Here is a 24,301-nt window from a genome sequence, read left to right as displayed (position 1 = left end):
TGTGTTTTGCTGCCCTTTGTGTGCTTCTGTGCGAACAGGTTGTCGGCTTGGAGTTTAAAAAGCGTGTTGTCCACTGTCACGTTTCATGGAGAGAAGGCTGTTACGTAGGAAGGGTGGCAGCCAGGACTCTTGGCTTTTATTCCAGGCTTCAGTGACTCAGCCAGCGCCGAGTCTCCTTGCGCATTAATTGCACCGTTTTTGAAGCAAGGGTGACAAAAATAGCTATTTTACAGGAACATTTTGACTTAATTGTGAGGAGCTCCGTGGCTCAAGTATAAAAATGACTTCAGGGCAAAATTTTCTTTTTTTCCTGTTGGTCTTTTGAAATGGGATTGCAAGGTGGATTTAGTGGCTGCATCTAATTTTCAGCAGGATTGTCCTTGTTTATTAACTTCCCCTCCCAATTGTAAGGATTCTGCCCCAGGCGCTGAGGAGCGGCGCATGTTGACACAGGTGCCAGGATGGTGTTGCAGATGTTGTGATTCTCCTCACTATTCCTTCTCGGTTTTAACCGTAACTTATTTTGACGCAGCAGTCCAGGGTCCGTCTTGATCCCTCATTGCCGGCCGTTCAGCTATACAAATACGTGTATTTTCATGTGCTAGCCATAAAGCCCAGCTTTCCTTGCCTCAGGACAGCAGGGTTTAATTTTCCCATGAGTGGGAACGGACAGTGTCTTGCCTTAGCCATAAAGGGTGGTTTGATGGCAAGCATTTAGAACATCAGAATTCTAACTGCTGTTATCTGTTCAGCTGCCTTGTTCAGATTTTCTGGCCTTTTCCCTCCTCCTCCCCTCTGACTTTATAGTTCCCTGCTTTAGCCAACATAGTTATACAGATATATTCTGTTGCAGAGAGGTGGTGTTGGCATCCTCTCATCTTTTATGACCCTGATGCATAAGCAAAATGGTGGCAGAGATACCGTGTCGAATTTACACTGGTGGAACCATGCCAGGAGTGATTTTAAAGGCAGAGGAGAAGGAAGTGGTATGATGGAAAGGAATTACGGTTACCTGATATATATTTTTTTTTTTTTTTCCTGCCCCAGCCTTGCAAACACATGAGCATCTGCTTAAATTTCAGTGGACTTTGCCGTGTGGTTCAAGCTCCCTGAATGCCTCGGTGCTTCTCCTGCAGCTGCATTCCAAACTGAAGGGGGACAGTAATGCTTCAGTGGTAATTTAGGAGGGCGGAGGATTAAATGTTCTTGAAAAGCTATTTGCATAAAGGTTTGCAAAGGAGAGAATGAGTGTGAGAATGTGTTCAAACTGAGCAGTGAAATCTGCACAGCTTGACTTGCCTCATCCATCTGGTTGGACTACGGTATCTATGTTTACCAGAATAAATGTAATCTTACCATTTCAGGGAGAGCTGTTGAGCCTCAACAGACATGGGAGAGCCATCCTGTAAAGTTATGCAAGTAAAATGGGACCTTAAATTTCATGCCGGTAACTCAGGAAAACAACAGAGGAGGTGCAGAAATACCATGTCGTCTTTCTGTCCCCGCCTCAGGTTCGTGGGCTGGAGAGGCCAGGAGGCGGCGGGTGCCTCTCTCCTGCCTTGCGCTGGCTCCCCAGACTAGCCTTTTCTTTCTGCCATGTGCTTATCTGCCTTCTCTCCTGGCTTTAGCTGCCTATCATGTCGCTCACCAGGACAGGCCCTCCCTCTGCAGAGAAGCACCTAAGCAGGCAGAGGTAGCGGCACGGCAGGGGTTAAGGCCAGCTCAGTTTCCTGCTCCTCTGCTTGCTCAGGTGTGCTGCAAAGGGCAATAACGAACGGCTGATGAGGAGGAACAACTTTGTGCACAGAGCTTATGGGACTAGGCAGAATTCCAGGCTGGGAACTCTCCTTGTTTCTATTTATTTATTTTACCGATTTTTTGACGGTAGCTATCATTTCTCATGGAAAACACTTCCCTATCTGCTGCTCTATTTTTTCTTCTTTTTCCTTCCCCCCCCTCCTGCTGAGTCATTGCACAACTCAACAGTCATTTGTGTGGCTTGCTTCCTGGAGTCTTGAATCGGTTTGTCACGTACCTTTCTTCTTTCCTCCTACATTTAATATAACTGCACTCGTTTCAAGCACTTGTGCACAGCGGAACCCCTTTCAGATGATCCCATGGTATCTCTCTGTGATCAGGGTGAGTGAGGCATGTGCTAATGGCAGAATTTGTCCTGTGCTCAGTAAGCTGCTGTTCCTGTGGTAATGTCTTAAAATTATTCATTTTCCTTACATAGAGGCAGCCTGCGAATGCAGACGTATCATCTCCTAACTGAGGGGACAGAATACCTTGTTTGCTTTTGCTTTTTCATATATTCCACTGCTGGCACCTGCTTAGGCAACTAAACACCTTTCATGTTTTTCATCCTCTATAATGCGTTAGAAATGGGGTCCTCTTTTTGTTCTTCTCTGAATATCTTTTCAGTCTTGACTTGTCTGTGAATATGTAGTTCACTTTTTTCCTCTTTCTGTGTCCCCCTTTCCTTATGCCTTTAAAATTGGGTTGGTGTTTCAGGGACGGACTTGGCTGCCTGATGTAAAATTAAAGAGGTTACCTAAAACCACAAAACTGTGCAGCAGTGCAATTAATACGTTTTGTTTTAAAAGTGTGAAAATTCCTGGCTGACCTTTTTTCTTTTTTCTTTTTTTTTTTTTTTAATTTTAAAATGTCCTTGTCCTTAGTCACAGGTTGTTTCTCTTATGCTTATATCTTGTTGCTCATAGTTTCCTTTTCAAATTAAAAAAAAAAACCCAAACCAGAAGCTTGACACTTTTTTTCCCCCCACAGCGTTTGTGTTTCGGTTCCCCCCACAGTTAATTAATTGTTATTAACTATTCTTTTTCCTGAGCTCTGGCATTCCCAAAGGATTTGGGTGACGTTGCATGATGCAGCATTGCAGCACCCTTACAGCCTCAGGTCCTCAGCTCCAGCATTTCCGAAGCGAAGATAAATGTTCAAATTCTCTTCATGCAGTGTGAAGAGACCCACGTACACATCAGGTTGGGATCTGCAAAAGCCCACGTGAGGCTTCGTGGGGCAGGGGCTGGCCAAAGTCAAACGAAGGTCTCTGAGGAGGGTGTTAAGTTCTCACTCATTCCCTCTTTGTGAACCTGCAGGTGAACTAAAATGGTGCCGTGGCTGAGCCAGGCGTTTCCACCCTGTCGCTCTTATTAGGCCCACAGGAGTTCTTGTGGCCGTGTGCTTTGCTGCTGATCCAGTGGAAAGCTAGTCCTTTTAAAAATGTATTTATTTTTCCTCCAGGGCAGTGTCTGTAGAGATGTGAGGTGTCTGCTGGCGTGGGGAAGACAGGTCCTCGGATGGCTGGGGAGAGATGGAGAGCTGCGCCTTTCGGAAGCAGCAGAGCCCTTGCGTGGCTTCTTAGGCAGTGACGGAGACCTCATCGCTGGCTACAAGTGCTGCCTCGAAGCTCTGCTGCACAGGCATTTTGATAACACTGGTCGCTGCAGCCCAGGACTTCCAGGTTTAGTGCTCCCGGGAAGTCTTTCTGTACGTAGCTTATTGCTTTCTCTCCCCAGCTCTCGGTCAGAAGGTACGGGGGAAGGGAGAGGAGGAGGTATTGCATAAAGCCTTAGCAGTGGTCAGAGCCACAGATTGGGAAACAGCAGACTTCGACACCCTCCTGAGCCTGTGCAACTGTAAGCTCTGAGAGCGCACCCTAATTAGCTGTTGGTGAGCTGGGCCGGGCTCTTGTTCTCTTCTGCATCAGGCGAGAACATCTGGTGGCAAGGATTGGATGAGGAGGCAGTGCGTGATCCTTTGGCTGCACAGGAGGCTGGTGTTCTCCCTCTGTCCTGACTTTTTTCCTCCAGGCCCTGATAAGGTGTTTGGTATTTATGTGCCTTAGGGTAAAAGCTGTGCTACTGTGAATGGTCTTTGAGGTTAGGAACTGCGGAACTGAAGTTATTAACGGTTGGACTTGATCTCACAGGTCTTTTCCAACCTAAATGATTCTGTGATTCTATTTCGTACTTTAGGCTCAGTCTTCCTCTGAAATACTGGACAAGTTATTTGTGTTACTGTGGGATTTTGAAGATGGATGGAGGTATTCTCTTTGCTCACCTTGTCTGCTTTGATGTAGACAGTCCTTGCCGTGACATTTTACAGTCCCCTGGCATACCCAAGTACAGCATTTAGCATAATTGGGGGCACTAGACAATAGTGCTTATTATCAGAAGCCTTTATAAGATGGGTTACACATGGTGTTTCGGTATCCTCTGAGTGGCCTTTAGAGCTAATGTTTTTGTTTCTGATGTACCATCTCTCAGTCTCTCCTCCAGAAAGAAAAATAAACATAAATTAGACTGAAGCCTTGGCTAATTGTTCTTTCTCTATTCATCTCCGTGGCAGCAGGAAACCTAGCAGCAGGGTTTCCATTCACAGCAGACATGCGTGCCAGCTCAGATGCTTTTGTACCAAAAATGCGCGTGTGGGTGTTGAAGGTAGAAATGATGGGACAGTAGTGGTTGCAGCTGTATCCTTGAGAACTCGAGGCAAGGGAGATCAATGCTCCTTTTCCTGTATGTTGGGTTTGGGTTTTTTTGTTCACTCAAAAAGATATGTACCAATTGCAAATTGTTCCAAAAGGGCAAAGCAGAGGTTTTTTGGTTGTTAAAGACTGCATCAGCACTGGCTCTGTTTGTAGTGCTGGCATTGGTTCTGCACAAGGTAGGAATGGAAACGTACTCTGAACCACTGCGAGATGTCTTGACCCCTATAGATAGACGTTCATCTTCTGGTCTGTGTCCAGCTCTCGGGTCCTGCTTCCACTCGTCACCCCTACATCTGACTTACTGCCCTGCTCCCGCTTCCGCATCCCCACCTCGCGCATCAGAAACGCGACTAGCAGCTGGGTGGTGCTTTTCTCTTCCAGTATCGCGTTAGCCTCAGAATGACCTGCTTGTTTGTGATAAACATCTCTCTGCTGTCGAGAAATAATTACAGTATGGCTTTGCGCATGTTATGCCCATATGACCCCCACCTGGTTATATCTGTCCCTGATGACTTACTGTAGTCGTAGCCCTCCATTTAATTCCATTTAGCTGGTCACAAACAATCCAGCAGGAATAATAACAGTGAAATGTGTTAGTAGTGATTTCTAGACATAGAAAGGACTGAGCAGCCTCCTTTTTGCTGTTGATACCATGGACACGGGGTGATAGCAGCACAGGTAGGGGAGGAGTGCTGTTGTAAATACCATTGAAAGGGCCACCCATCATTTAAGACTAGTTATTTAAGTCAGAATAGCTGGAGCTGCTCTCTGTTTGTTTGCTTATGCTTATCTTTTATTTGTTCTGCCAATCAGGTTCTGGTGTCCCAGAGTTCACTTCCATTCTTTGCCTTACGAGTATTCACTGGCAAGTCTGCTTTGGATGGTTTATTCCCCTGGCTTCTTCCACAGAGCGCGCCATAACCGTGCCGTGCAAAACCGTGTGGCCGCAGCCGATTCTGCGGTGTGTTGGGTGGGTGGGAAATTTAGCTCTGGGTAGGAAATGGGCTCCGTATAAATGTTTTAGTCAGAGAAAGGATTTCCCCGCTAAGCAGCTGGCTGACTGGGCAAGTTTTGAATGTTGTTTCCTGTTATGAACAGTTGTCACTTAACAGCATGTGAGGCTAATTGTAACTGATTAGTTGATTGCACTTGATCATTCCATGTGCTGAAAGCATCATTTTTCCAGTATATGCTTCTTCGAGGAAAGATTACATTTACCATGGCTTTGCATTGGCACCGAACTACAAACGGGAGATCAGCCCAGATGAATGCCCTTGCAGCTAGGTTTAGGTCGTGCTTTGCAGTTTTGGGGTGTACGCCAAAGACTCTGGCGAAGATTGGAACGGCTTTTGCTGGGCAGCGGCGAAGCCATGAGATGAAATCTTAACAAACAAGGCAAACAATAAAAGGAGATTGCAAAGGAAGTGCAGGGAACAGGTTTGGAGTAAGAGCTTGGTGAGGTGGAACCTGTCGTGCCATCGTTTGGATGAGGACGGTGAGCGGCAGCAGTCTGCGCCCTGTTACGCCAGGCTTGGGGTGTAGATCGTTCGGACCGCGGGCAGCGGGAGGGAGAGCGGCGTGAAGGCAGGACAACCTGCTGCCGCTGGCCCACAGAATTTTTGTTGATGGTGCCCGAGTTTAGACTTCCCAGTGGGGCAGGAAGGGCAGGACCAGCCATCCTTTCCCTCCCTCCTGTTGTTGAAGCTTTAGAGCTGCTTTTAGTGATTTCTTATTTGTAAATGAGAGGATAGTACTTTTTTTCCCTAGAGGCAATTTTCTTTAATACTTTTATATTTGTTCTTGAATCAAACAAAAGAAAGCCAAGCCAAGGCTTGATGATTCTGATTGTGCAGTGATTTCACAATTCCGTTTCTTACACTGGGCAAAAGTGATAAGAGAAACCTATTCTTGAGGAATTTTTTTATTGACTGTCACTGTGTTCTTCTGAAAGAAAATGCCAAGCACCTACTAGAACAATGTCTTTTATGCGTTGCCAAAGAAAAGAGCAGGTTTGTTCAGTAATAAGTGTATGCAAAAGCATAAGGATTCTGTGATTATTTTTGTAAAGCTTTTTAATAGCTAAGAACATGGCTCAGGGCCTGTAAAAGCTGAATATTCCAAGAACTTTTTCTTTTCATAAAGTGTTTAAAGAAATTCCAGTTATGCAAACCTGAATGCAAATTATTACAGCCCGGTTCAACAAAGCTTTCAGTACATGTTCCAATCCCTTTCAGAGCATGAAGTACATATTCTGTACTTATGTACTTTTTGATGGGTGTTAATGAGTTGAGACATGAAACACAACCGGGTCAGACAAGAAGCAGTAAACGAAGCTGCCAGAACTCTGGCAGAAGAGCAGAGTAAAAAGGAGGTGGGTCTGTTGACCCCTGGTTGCTGTTCTTTGCTTTTAGAGATTTACTGAAGGTGGTTTGGGGTTGATCTTAGAGTTTACCTAGAGAACCATGTTTCGGTTTGAGGGATAGAAACTCACAGGTTTTGGTTTATGGTGTGGTGTTGGCTTCTCCTGTCCCAGCATCCCTCCTTACCCCTCAATGGATGTGGAAAGCACCTCCTCAGTGGTTAGCTGTTGGACACCTCGAAGGTACTTGCAACCTGATCGGTCGTGTCGAGGTCCTGCTGGTGGAACGACCATGGCGGGCGGAGGAGGGTGGGTCACCCGGACAGCCAGCCCACGTGCGCCCACAGGTTTTAAATTCCAGGTGAACTGATCTTGCTCGTGCAACTTTCTTTGGCAGCTCAGAAAATGCAGTTTAAATAATCTTGCAAATTAATAAACAAGACGGATATCCTGAAGCCTGGACACTCAATTAAACCCTTGAGCAAAGATAGCTTAAGTGTCTGACTTACTGAAGCTTGCATTAAAGCATGTCCAGAGAGTTGCAACAGGGCAAGAAAACAATAAGTTAATTAATCTCTGCTGTACTATTGGCCTTCTCTGCTTCCTCTGTATATTCACTGGTATATTACCAGTGGAAGAGCTAACATGTCCACTCTGGCATTTTTAAAAATTGAGTGGTACTGCTGATTTTAAAAAGGTCTTTATTTAAAACTTCCTTTCATTTTAAAAATCTTTTTCTAATGTCATATATTCTTAAATGAAAGGTCAATGCAAAAAAAGAAAGAGGGTTTTTTTCTTCCTCAGAGAAAGATTTCTCTTCCTACAGGCAGCCAAGAATCTAATTTAACAGGTGGTGATGCACATCAAGTGGCAAAGTAATTTTTTTTCTTTAAAAAACTATTTTGTAGGAATAGAAACTCCAGAGCTAAAAATATGCATGAAGTGGTTTTTTTCTGACCTTGTAAAATGCCTCCTAGAGTTGAACAACAATAATCAGTGCTCTGGGTCACAGGGTTCACAGAGTCACAGGTTGGAAGGGACCTCATTGATTCAAATCTGTCGTAGTACACTGGTGGTCTCTGACCTCTCCTTCCCTGGGTGTGGGTACGGTTTTACCAGACTGAATGTGGAATTTGAAAATGGGAAAACCTAGAAATTCTGATACTGTAAAGTATTTTAAAACTATCTTTGTAGCTATAATTTACTTTATTAGTTTTTGAAAACAATCACAGTGGGTAAAATTGAATTACTCTGTCTTTGTAATAGTGATCATCCTGTTCAGACCTCTAGTCTCACAGCTTGGTGATTTCCAGCCTTCTTTATTTGGGCACACGTACAAATTTGCCTGCAAGGCACGACATTCCTTGAAAGGTGCAGTTTACCAAATAGCTGCATAGCAGCAGGGAACTTTTTTGTCTTTCAACTTCACCGTACTAGTTCTCAGACCCTGGCAGATCCACAGCCCACAAGTTGAAAACTACTGATCTAAACTTTTAAAACTAGGCAATAAATAATTCCTCCTTATCACAGGTGGTGCATGGAGTAATTCAGAGAGATTTAGTTTGCTTCCTGATATTTGAGTGGTATTCCATTCAAATATTTGATTTTTGAAGTATTCTCTTACTGTAATATACTGTTACTCTATTAATTTTTCTTGTGTGGTGGCTTCCCAAACAATTGAATTTTGGCTCTCTGACTATGAGCTCCCATCAAAAGTAGCAATTACAGCCTTCAACTTTGTAGAATCAATCACAGTAAACCATTTAGTTATGCCAGGTTTTCATTTTGTGGTCAAGGATTAAATACAATCCGTTTACCATTCGTTTATTTATGAGGTGTGCTTTAAGCTGACCTTGTAGGTCTGTTCTATCTTCCCTTTGTGTGATCCTTGAGACAGACTTCAGAAATCTCATTTTATGTAATATAGATGGACATAATGTAATCAGTAAGGTGTTGACAAAGCTGATTTAAAACCTGGGAAATTAAATCCTCATTCAGGTCAGGACTGTCAGCCTTCAGTTCCCATCTCTTGTTTCGTTTTTCCTGAGGCTCCTGAGCTATCTCTGCTTTCCATATTGCATGATTATTGTCTTCCTTTCCACTGTATTGGTTTTAATTTCATGGACACAGAGTTTACTTGGAAAATTGGGCTGGGGGAGGGTATGTGCATTTTGGTTTCTTCCCGCCTCTCTCATGCCATTTCCTTTTGCGCGTGTGTGGTGCAAGTCTGAGGTCAGAAGTGAAGATGTGTCCGTGTTTCTCACTTGATTCCAACTTCTTGCCCAAGTGTTTATAAGCTTTGGGCCAGATCTCAGTTCTTGTTTCCTAGTTTGTCTGCCGTTCCTCGTGGTGATGAGGGGCAACCGGTATGATGTGAAGAGTTGTCTTAATTCTGCTCTCATATATTGTACAGTGACATCTGCAGTTCTTTACATATTTTTTTCTTTGCAGCATTGTGACTCCTCATCTTGATCAAGTTACTTTAAAACCCTCTAAAGCAGGGTTTGCAAGGTGTATCTCTGTTGATTCACTGTTGGCTTAACCTTTCCATGCAGTGACTGAGAGTTATGGGATTAAACCCTGGAAACTCTGTACTTGATTATGTCAGGAGAGACAGGGATGCTGCATCCAGGGTGTTATGCTACGCCGTAAGGATGAATGTGCTCGGCATTAGTTTAAGGTTTCGGCACCGTGGCTCACCTGGAGTGAAGGCCTGAAGCCTAAAGTAACCCCAAATCTCATTTGTCTATGAAATATCTCATTCGTTCTTGTAATGGTGCCCAGCAGCCCTGCTTCTGACTCTTGGACTCGCGGTTCTGCGTCGCAAGTCTCTCGTGACTGCTGTCTCTGCTGTTGTCCCCTTCCCTGAGCGGTGTCTGTTAACGATGTCACACTGAAGAGTGCTTATAGAAGACAAACATGGATGCTAGGAGCAGGGAGGATGAGCCAAGTGGGTGCACGGTGTAGTTCCTATTTAGTGCCCCGGTAAAGACTGTGTTATTCTGGCCTTTTGTGCAAATTGTTTGAGTGGCATAAATACCAGTTTTTATCAGACACTGTTTGAAGCTCATTGGTTTTCAGTGTAGATTCCTGTCAGTGCAGGCCTCACTTTGATTTGGCTTTTTGGGTAAAATTTCTCTCTCAGAAAACATCACTTTCTGTGGAGCTCTAAAACCTCTCGAATCATTGGTTCTGTAGGGCAGAGCTGTGCTTTTGCATTGGCTGAGGAATCGTCAAGCACAACAACAATGTTATATAAATAATAAACTAATAAATCAGTTATCATCGGCTCTCACCTCTTAAATTGAGGTCAGAAAGAAAAGTCATTTGTGGAAGAAGCAGCAAGGAAAGCTGAAATGCCCGATGTCCCCATGGAGGAGCACAACCTAAAGATCACGCTTGGCATTTAATTTAAAAAATATATAGCCAGTCCAAAATGAGTGTCTGTCAAGCAAACAATTAACTATCTGATATGAGGAGTCTGACATTCAAAGTGCTTCATGCTTCCATGCTAGCCCATGGCTTTCAAGTAATTTGTCAGCACCCTCAAGTCCTCCCAGAGGAGAGCTATTAATCTGCGTGTCATCAACATCTAGATGACACCAAAGTCCATGACAATTGCGTTACACCTACCGCTGTGGTCTACCCTGGGACTTGGAATGTGCCAAAGCACCTAAATAAGGGGAACAAACATTCTTGTCGGAATCCCACAATATTTTAAAAGCTTCTGTCCTTTCCCTCCCCTGTTTAATGTAAGGATCTCTTTCCACAAAACCACTTTTTATGACTCTCTCTCCCTCACGCGAACGGAAGTGTGGAAACACATTGTATTTGGGGATGCGGGCCTCCTTCAAACCCACAGGGAGAGTCATTGTTAGTATTTACGCTATTATAAACACAACGTAGCAGTAACGTTTATGGACATTCGAGCTGAAAGTGAATTTACTCATGCTCTAAAGCACCTCTGCTTACCTACTGGAGGTTCTTTCTGCCTTGTGAGGCGTTGCAATACGCTCCTTGGTGTGTGCAGACGTAATGCTTGGTAGCACAGGACCATGGGGGAGCCCAGTCAGGAGAACAGCACTGAAATGTTTTAATTCCCGATAAGCAGCGTAAATGACAGGACCAGGAAAAGGAAAAAAGGACCAGGAAAAGGACATTAGATGCTTTCTTGATACAGTTATGTCATGTGCAGGTGTACAAGCTCTGACTTGAGATTCATCAACTTGACCTACCAGAGAACTTTAAAGAATGGGTGTGAATGCGGGCTGTGCCTTTTGTGAAATGTCCTGTAAACATTTGTTCCAGTACATTTGATTCTCAATTTACAATGAAGAAAGACTCATTCATCTGAAGAGAGATTGCTTAATGGCCTCTGCACAGCCAGAACTTTTATTAATACAATGGTGTCAGATTTCATTTGAAGGGCATTCAGAGCTGCTAAACAGCTGAACAAGTGGCATTTTAAATAAAGTTGTATTTCTGTTCTTATGGCTAGTATTAAATTTTGCAGCGAATTTTCAGTCATTTACAACTCCATGAAATGGCCAAATATAGGCCTTATGGAACAGAGCAGCTTCTTTAATTTGTTTGGCCTTTCACGTTTACAAAATGGACGTGTTGGTGTTTTGTAGAAGTGCCAGTGGGACTCTAGGTATTTTCTCCTCCCATGAAGAAGAACCCATGGCAGAAATAAGGTAATTAGTCTTGTTACAGCTTGACATGCGTGGTGAATCAGTCATTTGTATGTTGTGCTATTTATTCGCTCTATAAATTAAAATAATGTCAAATATACATAATATACATGCATATAAAATGTGTGTATGTGATTATACATAGATATAATATTCCAGGCTCATCTTAGGGTGAGGCCAGGGGAAATCGCGATGTCTGACTGCCGGGAAAGCTCCTTCCCCCCAGCTGCGTGGCTCTAAGGTTTTACATGCCCAGAGGACACTTTTGACGACCCTGTCAGAGACTGGAACCAATGTGGCTCTCTCCCAGTTACACTGTCATCGGTTTCTCATTTGGGGGCTTATAATGGGCCTCCCAACAAAGTACAGGGCTGCGTCTTTGCAAACGAACGGCTGAGTTCCTGCAGAAAGTCCAGAAGATGAGGGTGTATGAAGAAATAACACTTAGTAGCATTCTTGCGGATGGGGGCCAGTCCTGTGAGTCTTTCCATGACAGCTTTCCCAGAGACCCTGAGCTTCGGTTTCATTCTCTGTGTCATCCTTGAGAACGCGGCGTTCCTGTGAGGTCCACTGAAGTAGCGTAACAACAGGACTGTCTGGAGTAGCTGCTTTTCCTCCTCTTCTTCCCCCCATCTGGCCGTACTCCAGCCTATATTTCATTGCTCCTAATTCAGAGGGTTATTTGCCTTCCTCCAGGTCAGAGGCAGGGAGGAAAAAGCCACTAGACTTAATAGATAAGGGACTAATATTACCTGTAGCTTCTTCAGCCTTCCTTGGTCTCTTGTCTCAGATGGCATAGAATTAATGGTTACCGTTAAAGATTAATAAGGGTTCGCAGAGGGTTATCAAGTGTTTATAATGGTGTTAGAGAGAAAACCTTTGGTATCATTTCCAATATTTCTGTGGTACTGTGGCAAGTGTTTAATTTCCAGCAGTGGTAGAATATTCCTTTGAACAAGTCTGGCAAATGCTCAGAGAATTGACTGTTTTAAATATGCGATCGTACACACAGAGCTTCTCTTATTTCTAGTGAAAGTCCGGAACACCTTCAATAGCAAGAATAATAGGACCGTGTTTCAGGCTCTCAGTGGGAAGGGTTTGGAAAGAGTTTATCGTGGAGTTTTATAGGCATAATCAGATTAAACAAATAATGTAGGTAAATAGATCGGGGACTAGTAAAAATGAGCGGGTACTATGACATCCATGTTTGTCCACTGTGAGGGTAGAGACCCAGAACATGGGCCTGACTCCCAAGGTTATTTTAAAATCGAACATATTCTCCTCTGCGCTCGGTCTTACCACCACAGGCAGCGCTGGTATTTTCACTGTATATTCACTGTAACCAGGCTAAGCGTGGAGTTTGTGTAATACATATAGCACGTTCGTGTGCACCTATTCTGTAATCTTAATTACGCATCTCTGCTCTCTCCTGTTGTGTAGGTTCAGTGTGGTAAATTTTCTAGAAAGCAGTGCCTGCCTTATATTGAACCTGAACAGCCTGTCAGGGGCTTTGGGTGAGTCGGTCTCTGCTCCCAGGTCACCAGTGACAGGACGAGAGGGAACGGCCTCAAGCTGCGTCAGGGGAGGTTTAGGTTGGATATTAGGGAAAATTTCTTTACTGAAAGAGCGGTCAGGCCCTGGCACAGGCTGCCCAGAGAGGTGGGGGAGTCACCGTCCCTGGGGGGGTTCAAACACCGTGTAGACGTGGTCCTTGGGGCCATGGTTTAGGAGGCCTCGGGGTGTTGGGTTGGGGGTTGGCCTTGATGATCTTAGAGGTCTTTTCCAGCCTTAATGATCCCATGATTCTATGATTCTAATTTGGAAGAGAGCATAGTCAAACCTTGTGACGTACCTAATGGCAGGACGAGTTGTGTCCTTGGGCAGCCCTGTGTTACTGGCAACATTTTAGACATTCAGAGAATTTGCCTCTCAAAAGGAAACCAGACTTCTGATGAGAAATCCAGGAGGAGTTGTGTAGTAAATGCATTTGTAATCCAGAGCACTGATAAAGATGTAAATTGAATCTCATTGTTTTCAAGTCTCTAAACTGAGAAAGCATCCATTTGGATAAGCTGTTTGCTTTAACTGTGGTGTAGAAAGGGGCATCTGGATGGTGTTACTCTTCCTGTCCTTCCATCGGTGGATGGTATTAGAGTAAATGCTGCATTGCCAAACCCAAACATCTAGCAATCCTGAGGAAAGCCTTATTGTGCCTTTTTCAAAATCATGAGGTTGATTTTAAAAAAATATGCCTTTTTCTTTTATTTTTTTTCTGTTTATCTCTTGTCTTTGAGTTGCACGATCTGGTTCTCTCTGCAACCAGCAGGCCTCAACTTTGAGTTAAAATAAGTGGCAAACTTCTCGCGTGGTGGAGCTGGGGTTGCGAGAAACAGGCCAAATCTTCTCATTCTTGATATGCAAAGGAGAAATGAAAGAGCCGCCTCTCTGAGCAACACATTTTCAGGTTTACAAAAACCAAATTCTTCTGAACGCATGCGTTGCAGAGGTGGAGTCTCCCACCTGAGCTGGCATCGCACCTCTACCCTCTAAATCCTGGTATTTTCATGCAACTTTTTTTTCAGCTATATGCAGCTTTCACCATGTAGGTGTATATTTTTGCCTCGTTAGGGACGGCCTGCTTTCGGGAGGTTGGGGATGTTGACGGTGGGAACGGCACATGGAACCATTTAGCAGCATTAGCCTGAGGCGTTATGGCTTTTGGTTTTGAGGCCCGTATTCTCTGGGATATGGTCTTTATTAGAGCAGAAATGTGATCAGAAAGCTAGGTATAAAATTATACGGGATATAATTTTGTAACCCAGCCATGCTATTACTGCGAGTGTTAATTACTTCATTCTCAACTCTCAGGTGGAGTACAAAGGAGAGGTAAATGCTTTGGCCCAGCCACGTTGTGGCACACAGCCTGTAGGGGTTTCAGAACTTCAGCTCTTGATCTGAAGCAAAGGGGTTTTCTTAAATGCCTTTCACCATGCTCGTTTCGGTCAAACGATGCATAAATCAGCACAGTTAATGTCTAGCGAGACCAGCCCTGCCGCATGCAGTGCGGAGTATCAGAATGGTTACCCTAAATAAATAAATGGTGATCTATTAATAAAATAAAAGCCTGCCTGAACCTCATATTTAATGAAACCGGAATGGATAATACCGGACCTTCAACGGGCCTTCGGTGCTTCGCGTGGGCGCCGTAATCCCCGCAGAGGCACACGTACGCGGCCTGCAGGTGCGCTGTGTATTGGCGCGCTCTGGCTGTAACGGCAGAACTGTCGTAAGGGTAGGCTGAGGGGCTTTCACGAATACTTTCTACCTTTTGATTTTGCGCCTCTGATCTCTGCGCAGGCTTGAAATATACTGTAGGGTATTTAAAAGACGGCTCCTTACCTGAAGACAAATTTACCTTGGTAAAAGGAGACTGATCTGAGCGCACCCCTGCAGAGTTGGGGCGGTTGAAGGTGCTCGCCCTTCAGATAGGATCAGTAAGGACTATGAGAGCTGATGGCTCAGGCCTTGAGATGTGGCTAAGATATGGAAGCTGCTGTGTTTTAGGCAAAAGATGCAGAAAAACTAAGGAATCAAATGTGTGTATTTATTTTTATAAGGCTAATGTTTGCATGGGCAATATAAGCAATTTTTTGAAATGGACTGAAACTTACTCCTCCATATTTTTCTGTGTTTTAAGACTTGCAAATTGTGCCGTGATTATACAAAATGATCCATCGACTGGTTAGGAGGTGCAGGTTTCTCTCCACCAGATTTACACTCTTGTCCTGCTTATATAATGAGGAAATAAGAGAAACTTCGAAGTCTGTAAGATTTCTGGATTTATAAAAGCATTTCTGTTGTCACATGAGCCGCGTACCTTTGCACCGTGACAGGCTGTATGTGCAATTACCCAGAAACTGTCACTGAGTATCAAACCTCTCTGTCCTCCTTTCCAGAATGATGAAGTCCTCTGTACACACAGAAGAAGATGACTTTGTGCCAGAGCTTCAGAGAAGCATCCATCCCAGAGAGAGGCCAGATTGGGAGGAGACTCTCAGTGCTATGGTAAAACGCCTTGTTGCATTTTCTATACACGTTATTTTTGGTTCCAAACAATCTACTCTTTCATTCCAGTTATGCGTTGATTTGTGTTCCCTGAGTTTCAGATTTTTAAGTGGATTGCATAGTACTTTCGGCAAGACCAAAATACTTTCCTTCCTCTGGCAGTTTGTCAAGGAGAGAAAGGAGGAGCATGCATAACGCTTCTGCCCTATTAATATGTGCCCCAAAGCAGGTCTAGTAACCAATTAAAAGGTCCATAATGTCACAACGATTTTCAGTCTGCATTAACCTCTTTTTCAGCATGGCTTTTGAGCATGAAGGGAGCTTCTTGTAAAAACATGCTCTTTGAAGCATGCAGCACTGTGGAAGAGTAAGATCTTAGCAAAACGCTGGCTAAATGTAGAGAAATAAAACCTCAGCCTGGAAGCTAACCTGTCGTCAGAGGGAACTGAATTGCAGAAAAGCAACCGCCAAGGTGCTGTTCTTGTGCTTACGGAAGGCACTACGAGTGGGCAGTGGGCCACAGACACCTGTATTGCCTTGATATGTTTGTTTTTCTTTTTAAATGAGTGAGTAAAGGGCCTGCAGTTCCACTTTCCCAACTCCCTCTAGCGTTTGCTGAGTTTGGAAGGTCAGGTGTTATTTCATTAGCAGCTGAATAGGGCAATCTGATCAGGCAGGTTTTGTGACGTTATCTCACCTCACAGAAGCTTGACCTGCCTTGTTTCAGTATAGGAGCATCTGGAAGTTGTGTCTTGCTTGTTATTTTCAGATTTTCTAGATTGCCTCATTAGCATACTAAGAGGAAATTGCCTTCTGCGACAGACCTTGGAGAGGGGGAAGGTCTGAATATTCCAGGACAGCGGTGGTGCTCTTGAGGGGCGGGCAGTCCAGCGGCACGGCTGAGATTGCTTACGGCGATGTGGCTCCTGTTTTTCCCTCTCATTGGATCCTGTGGCAGGGCTTCAGCCTGGAAAAGCCGCGTGTTCCCTGCTCCAGGACTACAGCAGTGCAGCAGCAGCGTGAGAGGTGGGCCAGGTTTAGCTGGACTGCAGGACAGGCAGATTCACTGGAGGTGTGGGGCTGAGGGGTATTCGTCCCAGTGGCTTATTTGAAGGTTAAAGGACCATTAGAATCTGGCTGGGTCATGTGAAATAGATTTTTGATTAGCTCTTCTTATACAATGTTCAGAAAGTGTGTAGGTAATAAACTCCTTACGAGCCAGGTATTTATTTTCATTTTAAACAGGGGACCGAAGATAAGTGCTATGTTTTACTCTTTCAAAAGCACCGTCAAACCCCATATCATACATATGATAGTATTTTGTGCCAAGCTTTATTTTCAAGCCAAAAAACCAACCCAAAACACAGGCTTCACCAGTGGTTTTGTCTGCTGGTATTTTCTGTGCTTGTCGCTCTGCTTGACTCCTTGCTTATCCATGGTTAAATGTGACTTTTTGCAATTATCACTTCCGTAGTAGGTTTTTTCTCATAGCGGGTATTTTTCCCTTCTCTCCACCTTGGCCAGCAGTTCAGGCTGGTGCCGCCTGCTTGAGAGCACAGTCTGTTCTAATCAGCGTCATTCAGCCAGCAGTGCACACTCCGGGCCCCGGTGCCTGGTGCTTCTTAACACCCTAGAGCCAGCAGCCTTGTGTAAATCACTGTTTGACACCGTGCTGTCTGTAACCTCAAGGTGTGTCCCAGGAATTTGAGCGTGTAATTCAGTGTCTCCACCTGTAACACAAGTTAGCTGGCATATCTCATTTGTTATTGGTTGGGTTTTTTTTTCCCCCACTGTTGATTTACAATGAAGGAAAGGTTCACCTGTTCTGCCTTGATACTTTCCCTCTTCTCATCGAGGCTGTTGTGCTCATGGACAGCTCTACTGCAGCCTACACGTGTGTGTGATGTTCCTCTCACTCTGCTATTAATTAACTTTCCAGAGCATGTCCGTTTGCGTGGCTCTAAGCTCACAATATAAAAACTGAACAGTCCAGGTGGCTATAAAAAAGGAGATTTAGGGGACGGTAAACAAGAAAATTCATATGTAAGATTTGCTGCACGATGATTTGGTACGATGAAGCACAGGGCTACAAGTAAAGCTACTGAACCCGTATTTATAATGGCTTGGATTTGTGCTTACAGCGTTGTTTTGACCTCGTGGTCCTCTGAATATGTTGTAGATGGGTAGAAAAACCTCACTTGCGCACGTTTGCAGTGTTGAGTGAATCCCATTTCCACCTTCAACCAGTGCCTTATGGCCAGTGAGAAGGTAATAGTTACAAGATGTAAAGATTTACAAGACAGCGTTCATTACTGCCACTTTCTATTCTCTGTTTAAGCAGTGCATCTACTATATTCTTTTTCCTGATCATGTTAAGCCTGAGGTGGTTTTTCCTTGCTCTTTTCCCTCATTTTGCATTTTTAGCAGCCTCTGGTTTATTTAGCCTTTCCCCAGAGCGTGCTCCTTACGTGGTAAGTGAGGTTCTCATGGTGGCAGAACACCTTTAATTTTCTCGGTTAGTAGCTGTTTAAGTTGCAGGCTTCAGGTTTTGTTGCTCGCTGTGTCGGCCTCTGGGGAGCGGAGGCTGCAGGGGCTTGGAGAGGTGGGACATAGCCGTGGTGTTCTCCGCTCTCCGGTGCTTGCCGCGGCAGACAGCTGGAGACCCGACTGGGTGCGAGGCTTTGCCACTTGACATGAATTTCACGTTGTGCCAGGTGAGCAAATGCTGAGACTAGCAGTGCTGCGGAGAGCTTGGGAAATTCTGACACAGCCGACGGGACCGGTGACGCTTACGCGTCTCTTGAACTTTGCCTTTGTACGTGTTTTTGTACTTTGGCAAGAGGCGATTTCTGCATTCGCAGTTAGATGAGCATATATACAAGTCGTCCCTACTCTCCCTCCCCACCTTTTATCCACAATATATTTCAAAGTGCTTATTATTAATTTATATAAATGCTTTGTTTCCAGAGCTTTTTCATAACAAGAAATGAACTAAAGGTCTTTCTAAATGTATGGAGGTTGAATGTCCTCTTATACTGTAAATATAAGGTAGGGCAGAAACTCTATTTTTAATGTTTCTGTCATTGTTTATTCTGGACCCCTGAGTAGCTTTAGTCCTTTGTTGGATAGTACTTTTATCGTCCTCTTTACCTTTATTATTTGTACTTCTACCTACTTTTAAATAAAACCTGCTTTTTTCTTGACTCTGATTTAGCAGAGAGACAAGTGATGTTGTGTTGGAGACCTGGTTTGCTTGGGGACTTCTGGTGGTTCTTGAAACTTCCTAGTCCGTATGAAATCCTGTGCCGTAGGACTCGAGAACCAGGCTGAAGGACATCCAACACGATGTGGACGGACGTTACACGAGTTAGATGATAAGACAGCTGCCTGAGTAGTCCTCAAGGACTGCTGTATTTGGTATCCTCCCCATGTTCTGTATTTTTAGAATACAGTCATATTAGACACACTGTTTTTCTCACTGTCTCGGCCCCCTGTTCCCACTGCGCCGCTGGCCTGCTGCATAACCTTCACCCATGCCAGGTTTTTTTTTCTCTGCTCCAATTTGGAAAATGCAGTTGATGATATTGACTTTCTTTGTGGAACACTTCTGAGGTCTAGGGCTGAAAAGCTGTATTTGAGCCAAGTTACGTTGCCGTATATGGATCTTCTAACATTTCTCTGCGATAATAATGTTATTTTGAAGGGAATGAGTATCTTTGTAAGGTCCTGAGGAGTGCTCTATTTCTATGTTAGAAATGAAGTTGTGAAGGAGAGCCTTTATATAATATTTCTCATATGAGCCTACAAAACAGCTGTCCTCAGCCTGTCATTAACGTCAGCATAGATTCATATTTGTACTTATTATTACGTTTACCGTATGTTGTTGACCATCTGACTTGCTCTCAGCACCTCTTTATGAGTTCGGTAACCTGCAGTGTTTTAAAAGCAGTGTGCTAAGAGCCTCCCCGCCCCCAGCAGGCTGGTGTGCTCGCAGACATGCACGCACCCTCTCTCCCCGTTGCCTTTGTCTTCCATTTGGCTAAAGTTTGTGGGGAAGCAGGGTTAAAACAGTGAGTAAATATAAAAATCTTTATTTATGCACCCTGTTGAAATTGTGCTGTCACAGGAACGTACCACCTGAAGCCGCACTAACCTGCCAGGCACTGGCGATAAGGTGAATATACTCACTCCAAAGCTAGAAATGGGATTTCTTTCCTGTGTGTTTCCAAAAAGGTCAGTTTCTTTGCAGTGTCTCCTGCTTTTTTCAGCTCTGGAAGCTTTTAAAACATGAGTCCCTAAAGCTGTGGTATGTTTGTTTACTGTGAGATTTTTTTTCCATAGCACCCTGAGCAAAAGCATGGAGGCGATCATCCTGACACATCCTCCAGTGAACGTCCGTGGGGGTTCATTCGCGAGTGGAGCGTGGCTGGAGGTGACCAACAGCTCCGCACCTTGAGGAAAGCCCCTTTCCCACCCCGATGCACCTCTGCACAGCAGCTTTTAGGATCTGGAAGTCTGATTGTCCATAATGAGGTTATTGAGATGAAATCGATAGACTCCCCCAGTGTTACTAGTTTATAACCAGCTTGCCTAGAAAGGGTGTGATGCAGGAGCCTCTAAATTACTGATGGGAAACCGTTATGAATCCTTGAATTTGTCAAATGCGTAAGTGAACAAGAAGGCGGGTAGCTGGCAGTTGGTGCCCAGCACCTTTTTCAGCTTACGCTGGTGGAATTTTCTTAGGAAAAATACGAGCCAAAAATGTTTCAGAGAGGCGCGGAGGTTAGACCCTGTCCTGTGAAGTCCCTGGAATAATCTTAGTTCTTCTAGCAGGTCAGATGGCTTCTGAGATCTGCAGTATTTTCAGCGTTTGCTACTGGATAAGGTAACGTACCGTGGCTCGTGAAGGTAATAAAGGTTTTTTAACGAGGCCTCAATATATCACTCTGTTAAATCTGGGACATGAGTGAGGAGAAAACTATTTTTAAATGCAATTTATAAAAGTGTGTAGAGATTAGTGAATTGTAAAGGTTTAAAGAAAGATTTCGCTCTCCTTGGTGCAGGGTGTGTTTCTCATTCTTTGTTGAGCACTTAGCCCAGTGCTGCCCCAGATCTTCTGCGAGAATAAGTGCCAAAAACAGGAGTATTTGGGTTTCTTTTAAAATTATTTTTGTTTGGTTGGTTGGCTTTTAATTCAAAGAAACACCAGGCATGCTTCTGAGTCAGTCCTGACCCAAGCTAACATGGATACTTGCAGGAACTGTGGCAAAATCTGAAGAACGAGGGAGTGTGCTGAGTTGCTTGGCCCTGTCTGCTATGGTGATTTCTAACAAGGAGGTTTACTGAAACGGTCTCATTTCAGCAACAGATACGTAGATATAACACCCTCTGACATGTAAAGACTGACATTTTGGAGGTTTGTTCCTGTGGCTTACAGCTTTTCGTGCTTTGTATGCATATGAACCAACACCAGGATTTTACAGCCGAGTATCTGGTTGTGAGCTCGTAAGCAAGCGCGCAGAGCAGGGTTCTGTTAGGCTGATCCTATTTTCAGATGGGTTACGTGCTGTAGACTTCTTTGGAAGATAGAGTGCTTTTGGACTCTGAATGCCTACATGCAGGTTCTTTTTAAAAGTCCAAAGCTTTAAGCTCTCAAGTGCAAGGGATCGTTTTACTAGATAAGAAGCTGAAATTCTATTTTTTTTCCTGTTGTTTTTTTTTTTTTTTTTAAACAACTTGGAAAATTCAGTGGAAGCGGACTTTAGATATTCCTTCAACTAGGGGCTCCAGCAGTTGGCTTCTGCCTCTAAGTCATAAGAGCCATAGCGATTCTTAAAAGCTATGGAAAATGTTACCTTAAAGTTCGGAGGTTACTTTTGTGCTGATGCCGGCTCTCAGGCTTTTGTCTTGCCTGGGTTCCTCGTGCAGAAACTGCAGCATGTCTTCCCTGCCCGGCGCTCTGCAGCGTTCCTGTGTGAGCCGCCGCAGCTTAGACCGCGTAGCAGGTCGGTCACAGGGCGCCGTTTGTAGCAAGGGTGACGACGGGACAGAAACGGGGTTTCGGATGCTGTGGACGTATAGGCGTTGGTGTGAGGCAGGCGTCCCGTCCGGCGCACCAAGCAGTCGTCAGGCTGCAGTAACGTTTTGGTCAAAACAGTTCTGGTCTGGCGTTGCACCAGGAACCTATATTTCGTTTTCAATTCACGTAACTTGTTTTCCTTGTTACTGCTGCGTGAATCAAGTATTTTTTTCACTCGTTAAGCTTTTGGCAAGGTATTATATTGTTGCGTATGGGTCTCTTGCTCCCTCTTGGTTAGTCATTTTTATTTCGCAGGCTAACTCCCAGCATGAAGCTTGTCCCTGAGAATCTTTGAAAATTGGGACAATCGCTTAATTGGCACATTGGCTTCCATTTGGTTTTGCCAATTAAATGAATTCAATTAAACCAGAATGGATACCGTATTTTTGGCAGTAAGTATTAATTTATAGCAATCATTTAATTTTCATTGGCAATGCCTTAGAAGCAATTGTTTCTAGTTACATTTACTTTCTTTACAGTGTACAGTGTCTTGCAGCACAGTCTTGATCCGGGAGAAAAAAATTACACGTTCTAAATTTCTGTTTGAAAATCTGTCCATATGCAGCATTTAGCAAAGAAGGAATGGTTTAGAATTTGCCAAGGCTGGGTCAGTAAAGTTTGTTGTTCACTGTGATCTCCAGTTTTAATGCACCCTGGTTTTGCATATCTATCTATTTCCAAGTGAAGTCTGATGCACATCAGTAAGCACAGCGTCTTGCTAAGTGAAATGTTTGGGTCATGTATTTACATGCCACTGCTAGTATTCCTTCCTTTATGGTCACAGGGGATAATGGCAATTAAAAAGGTGGCTAATTTTTTGATTGCTCTCAGTAGCCCTCTGCCAGATTTCCTAAGCGCAGGTAGGCGTAAGCATCCATTAATGTACACAGGGCGCTTAGGCCTGGGTTTACTCTAAGGCATTAGGGGGCCTGAGTGCCTCTATTTATCATACTGTGAGTGAACCAGTGGTGAACCAGTAAGCTCAGTGGTGCCCGTGCTGTGCTGTCAGTAGCAGCTGTGCAGCAATTGCTCAGTCTGTGTGTGACCAGTCTGAATTTCTTGGGGTTTAGGTTCTAGAATTTTAGGTTCAGTTTCAGGCGATTTCACATCCCAGGATCTTTTATAATTATCACGCGTTTGAGATTCGATGGGGCTCAGACAAGCTGCCTGTTGGTGACGGCATGGTGATGCTGTCCCGATGGTCGGTGCTGGTGATGCTGTTGTAATTGGCCCAGGTTATTCACCATTCTAAGTTCTGAGAGGCAGTATGAGGTGAGCTCGGGAGACGGGGTCACCTTGTCGTGGCCCTCCGCCCCTTTTCTCCCCACCCTATTCCAGAGATGATCTTTTACACATGTTTTGTTGTCATAATACAAGAAATGCCACATTTGTTTGAAAGGTACTTATTTGGGAGTGAAAACCTATAATTTATTTATCTGTCAATCACTTTTCCCTGGTCCCAGCTACTTAAAAATAAGACGAACCATCCAGAAAAAGAAAGGAGTCTCTTATTTTAAGTGTTTGTTTGGTTTTCTTTTTTTTTTAAATCAGTATTCATTGCTTCTCAGTTACCATAATGCAGAAAAGATGGAACGGTTTTTGCAGGGCTGTCAATAGATTGCTCCTCTCTCCCCTTCCGTTAAGTTAACCCCAAGAGACAAACAAAACACGTCAGAGTATATATTGTCTCGCTGAAGGTTGTAGGCATTTATTTTTTTGCCATGATTCAACCTTCTTAATTATCAAGTGGTGAATTATTCCCTGAAAATGTTGGTAAGCTGTAGTCTGGTTTTTCTTTTTGTTATTTAAATCATTCCGTGCAGTGCTGCCTTGCTGCATTGATATCGGTCGCTGCTGCCCCGGTGTAGGTCTGCGTGATGTTTGGTGGTGTTTGACCAAATACCGTGGTTGCTAGGGCACAGATGACCCTGGCTGCAAAACCCAATGTTTTCGCACTTGCAGTCTTAACGCTCCATCTTTGCTTTAGGGTTGTTCCATGGAGATTTGTGATGGATGCTGTAGGGGCTTGCTGCAAGCGCTCTTTCCATCGACTAATGCTTTAAATTGTTTCTCACCCTAGAAGGTACCGTGTCTCCTTTGGTTATTTTTCCTCAGCTAGCTTCGGATCCGTAGGACTGTGGTTGTGGCCTGATCATGGGAGGATGTGTGACCTCCTGTGAGCAGACACCAGAGTCAGTTTGCACAGTTTCAGGCTGGAAATCCCTGCTGCTCTCCGTAACGTTGGCAAGTTTGTCGGCTCCGTGGTATCCACGTGGGACTGGACGTGGTCCTCGGTGGGTTTGAGGTACACCAGGCTTCTCTATTGCAGAAATCTCCTTTAAGAAGTTTCTGTCTTTGATTATTCCTTCCCACCTCCCGTGCTACCGTCTCAGGACAGTTACAGTGAGAGAGTTTCTGGGATGAAGAGTTGGGAAATGAATCACCAACCTAATCTCATTTTAAAATAATCCCCCAAAAGAAGTTCAGCTTTCCTCTTTCTTTTTAATCTGGGTTGTTTGAGACCTGTACTGTAGCCACTAAACCAGTTGCAGCTGCAATGAGAGGAAGTGGGAGAGAGTAGCCTGAGGCTGAAG

At 44.2% G+C, this 24,301-nt stretch overlaps 1 protein-coding gene across 3 annotated transcripts in view; it reads left to right on the top strand.

Moving 5' to 3' along the window:
* ARHGAP32 (Rho GTPase activating protein 32) overlaps nucleotides 1-24,301 on the top strand; it is a 261,791-nt gene that overhangs the window by 83,772 nt on the left and 153,718 nt on the right. For all 3 annotated transcript variants that reach the window (XM_064470921.1, XM_064470920.1, XM_064470919.1), the window contains one exon: nucleotides 15,520-15,628. In XM_064470921.1, the coding sequence (XP_064326991.1) occupies nucleotides 15,521-15,628 (108 nt within the window). In that variant the 5' untranslated portion in view covers nucleotide 15,520. The remainder of the gene's footprint in view (nucleotides 1-15,519; nucleotides 15,629-24,301) is intronic.

The sequence above is a fragment of the Phalacrocorax carbo genome, chromosome 21 (genome assembly GCF_963921805.1).
Source record: "Phalacrocorax carbo chromosome 21, bPhaCar2.1, whole genome shotgun sequence".
NCBI lineage: Eukaryota > Metazoa > Chordata > Aves > Suliformes > Phalacrocoracidae > Phalacrocorax > Phalacrocorax carbo.
This window is presented reverse-complemented; position numbering and strand designations above follow the sequence as displayed.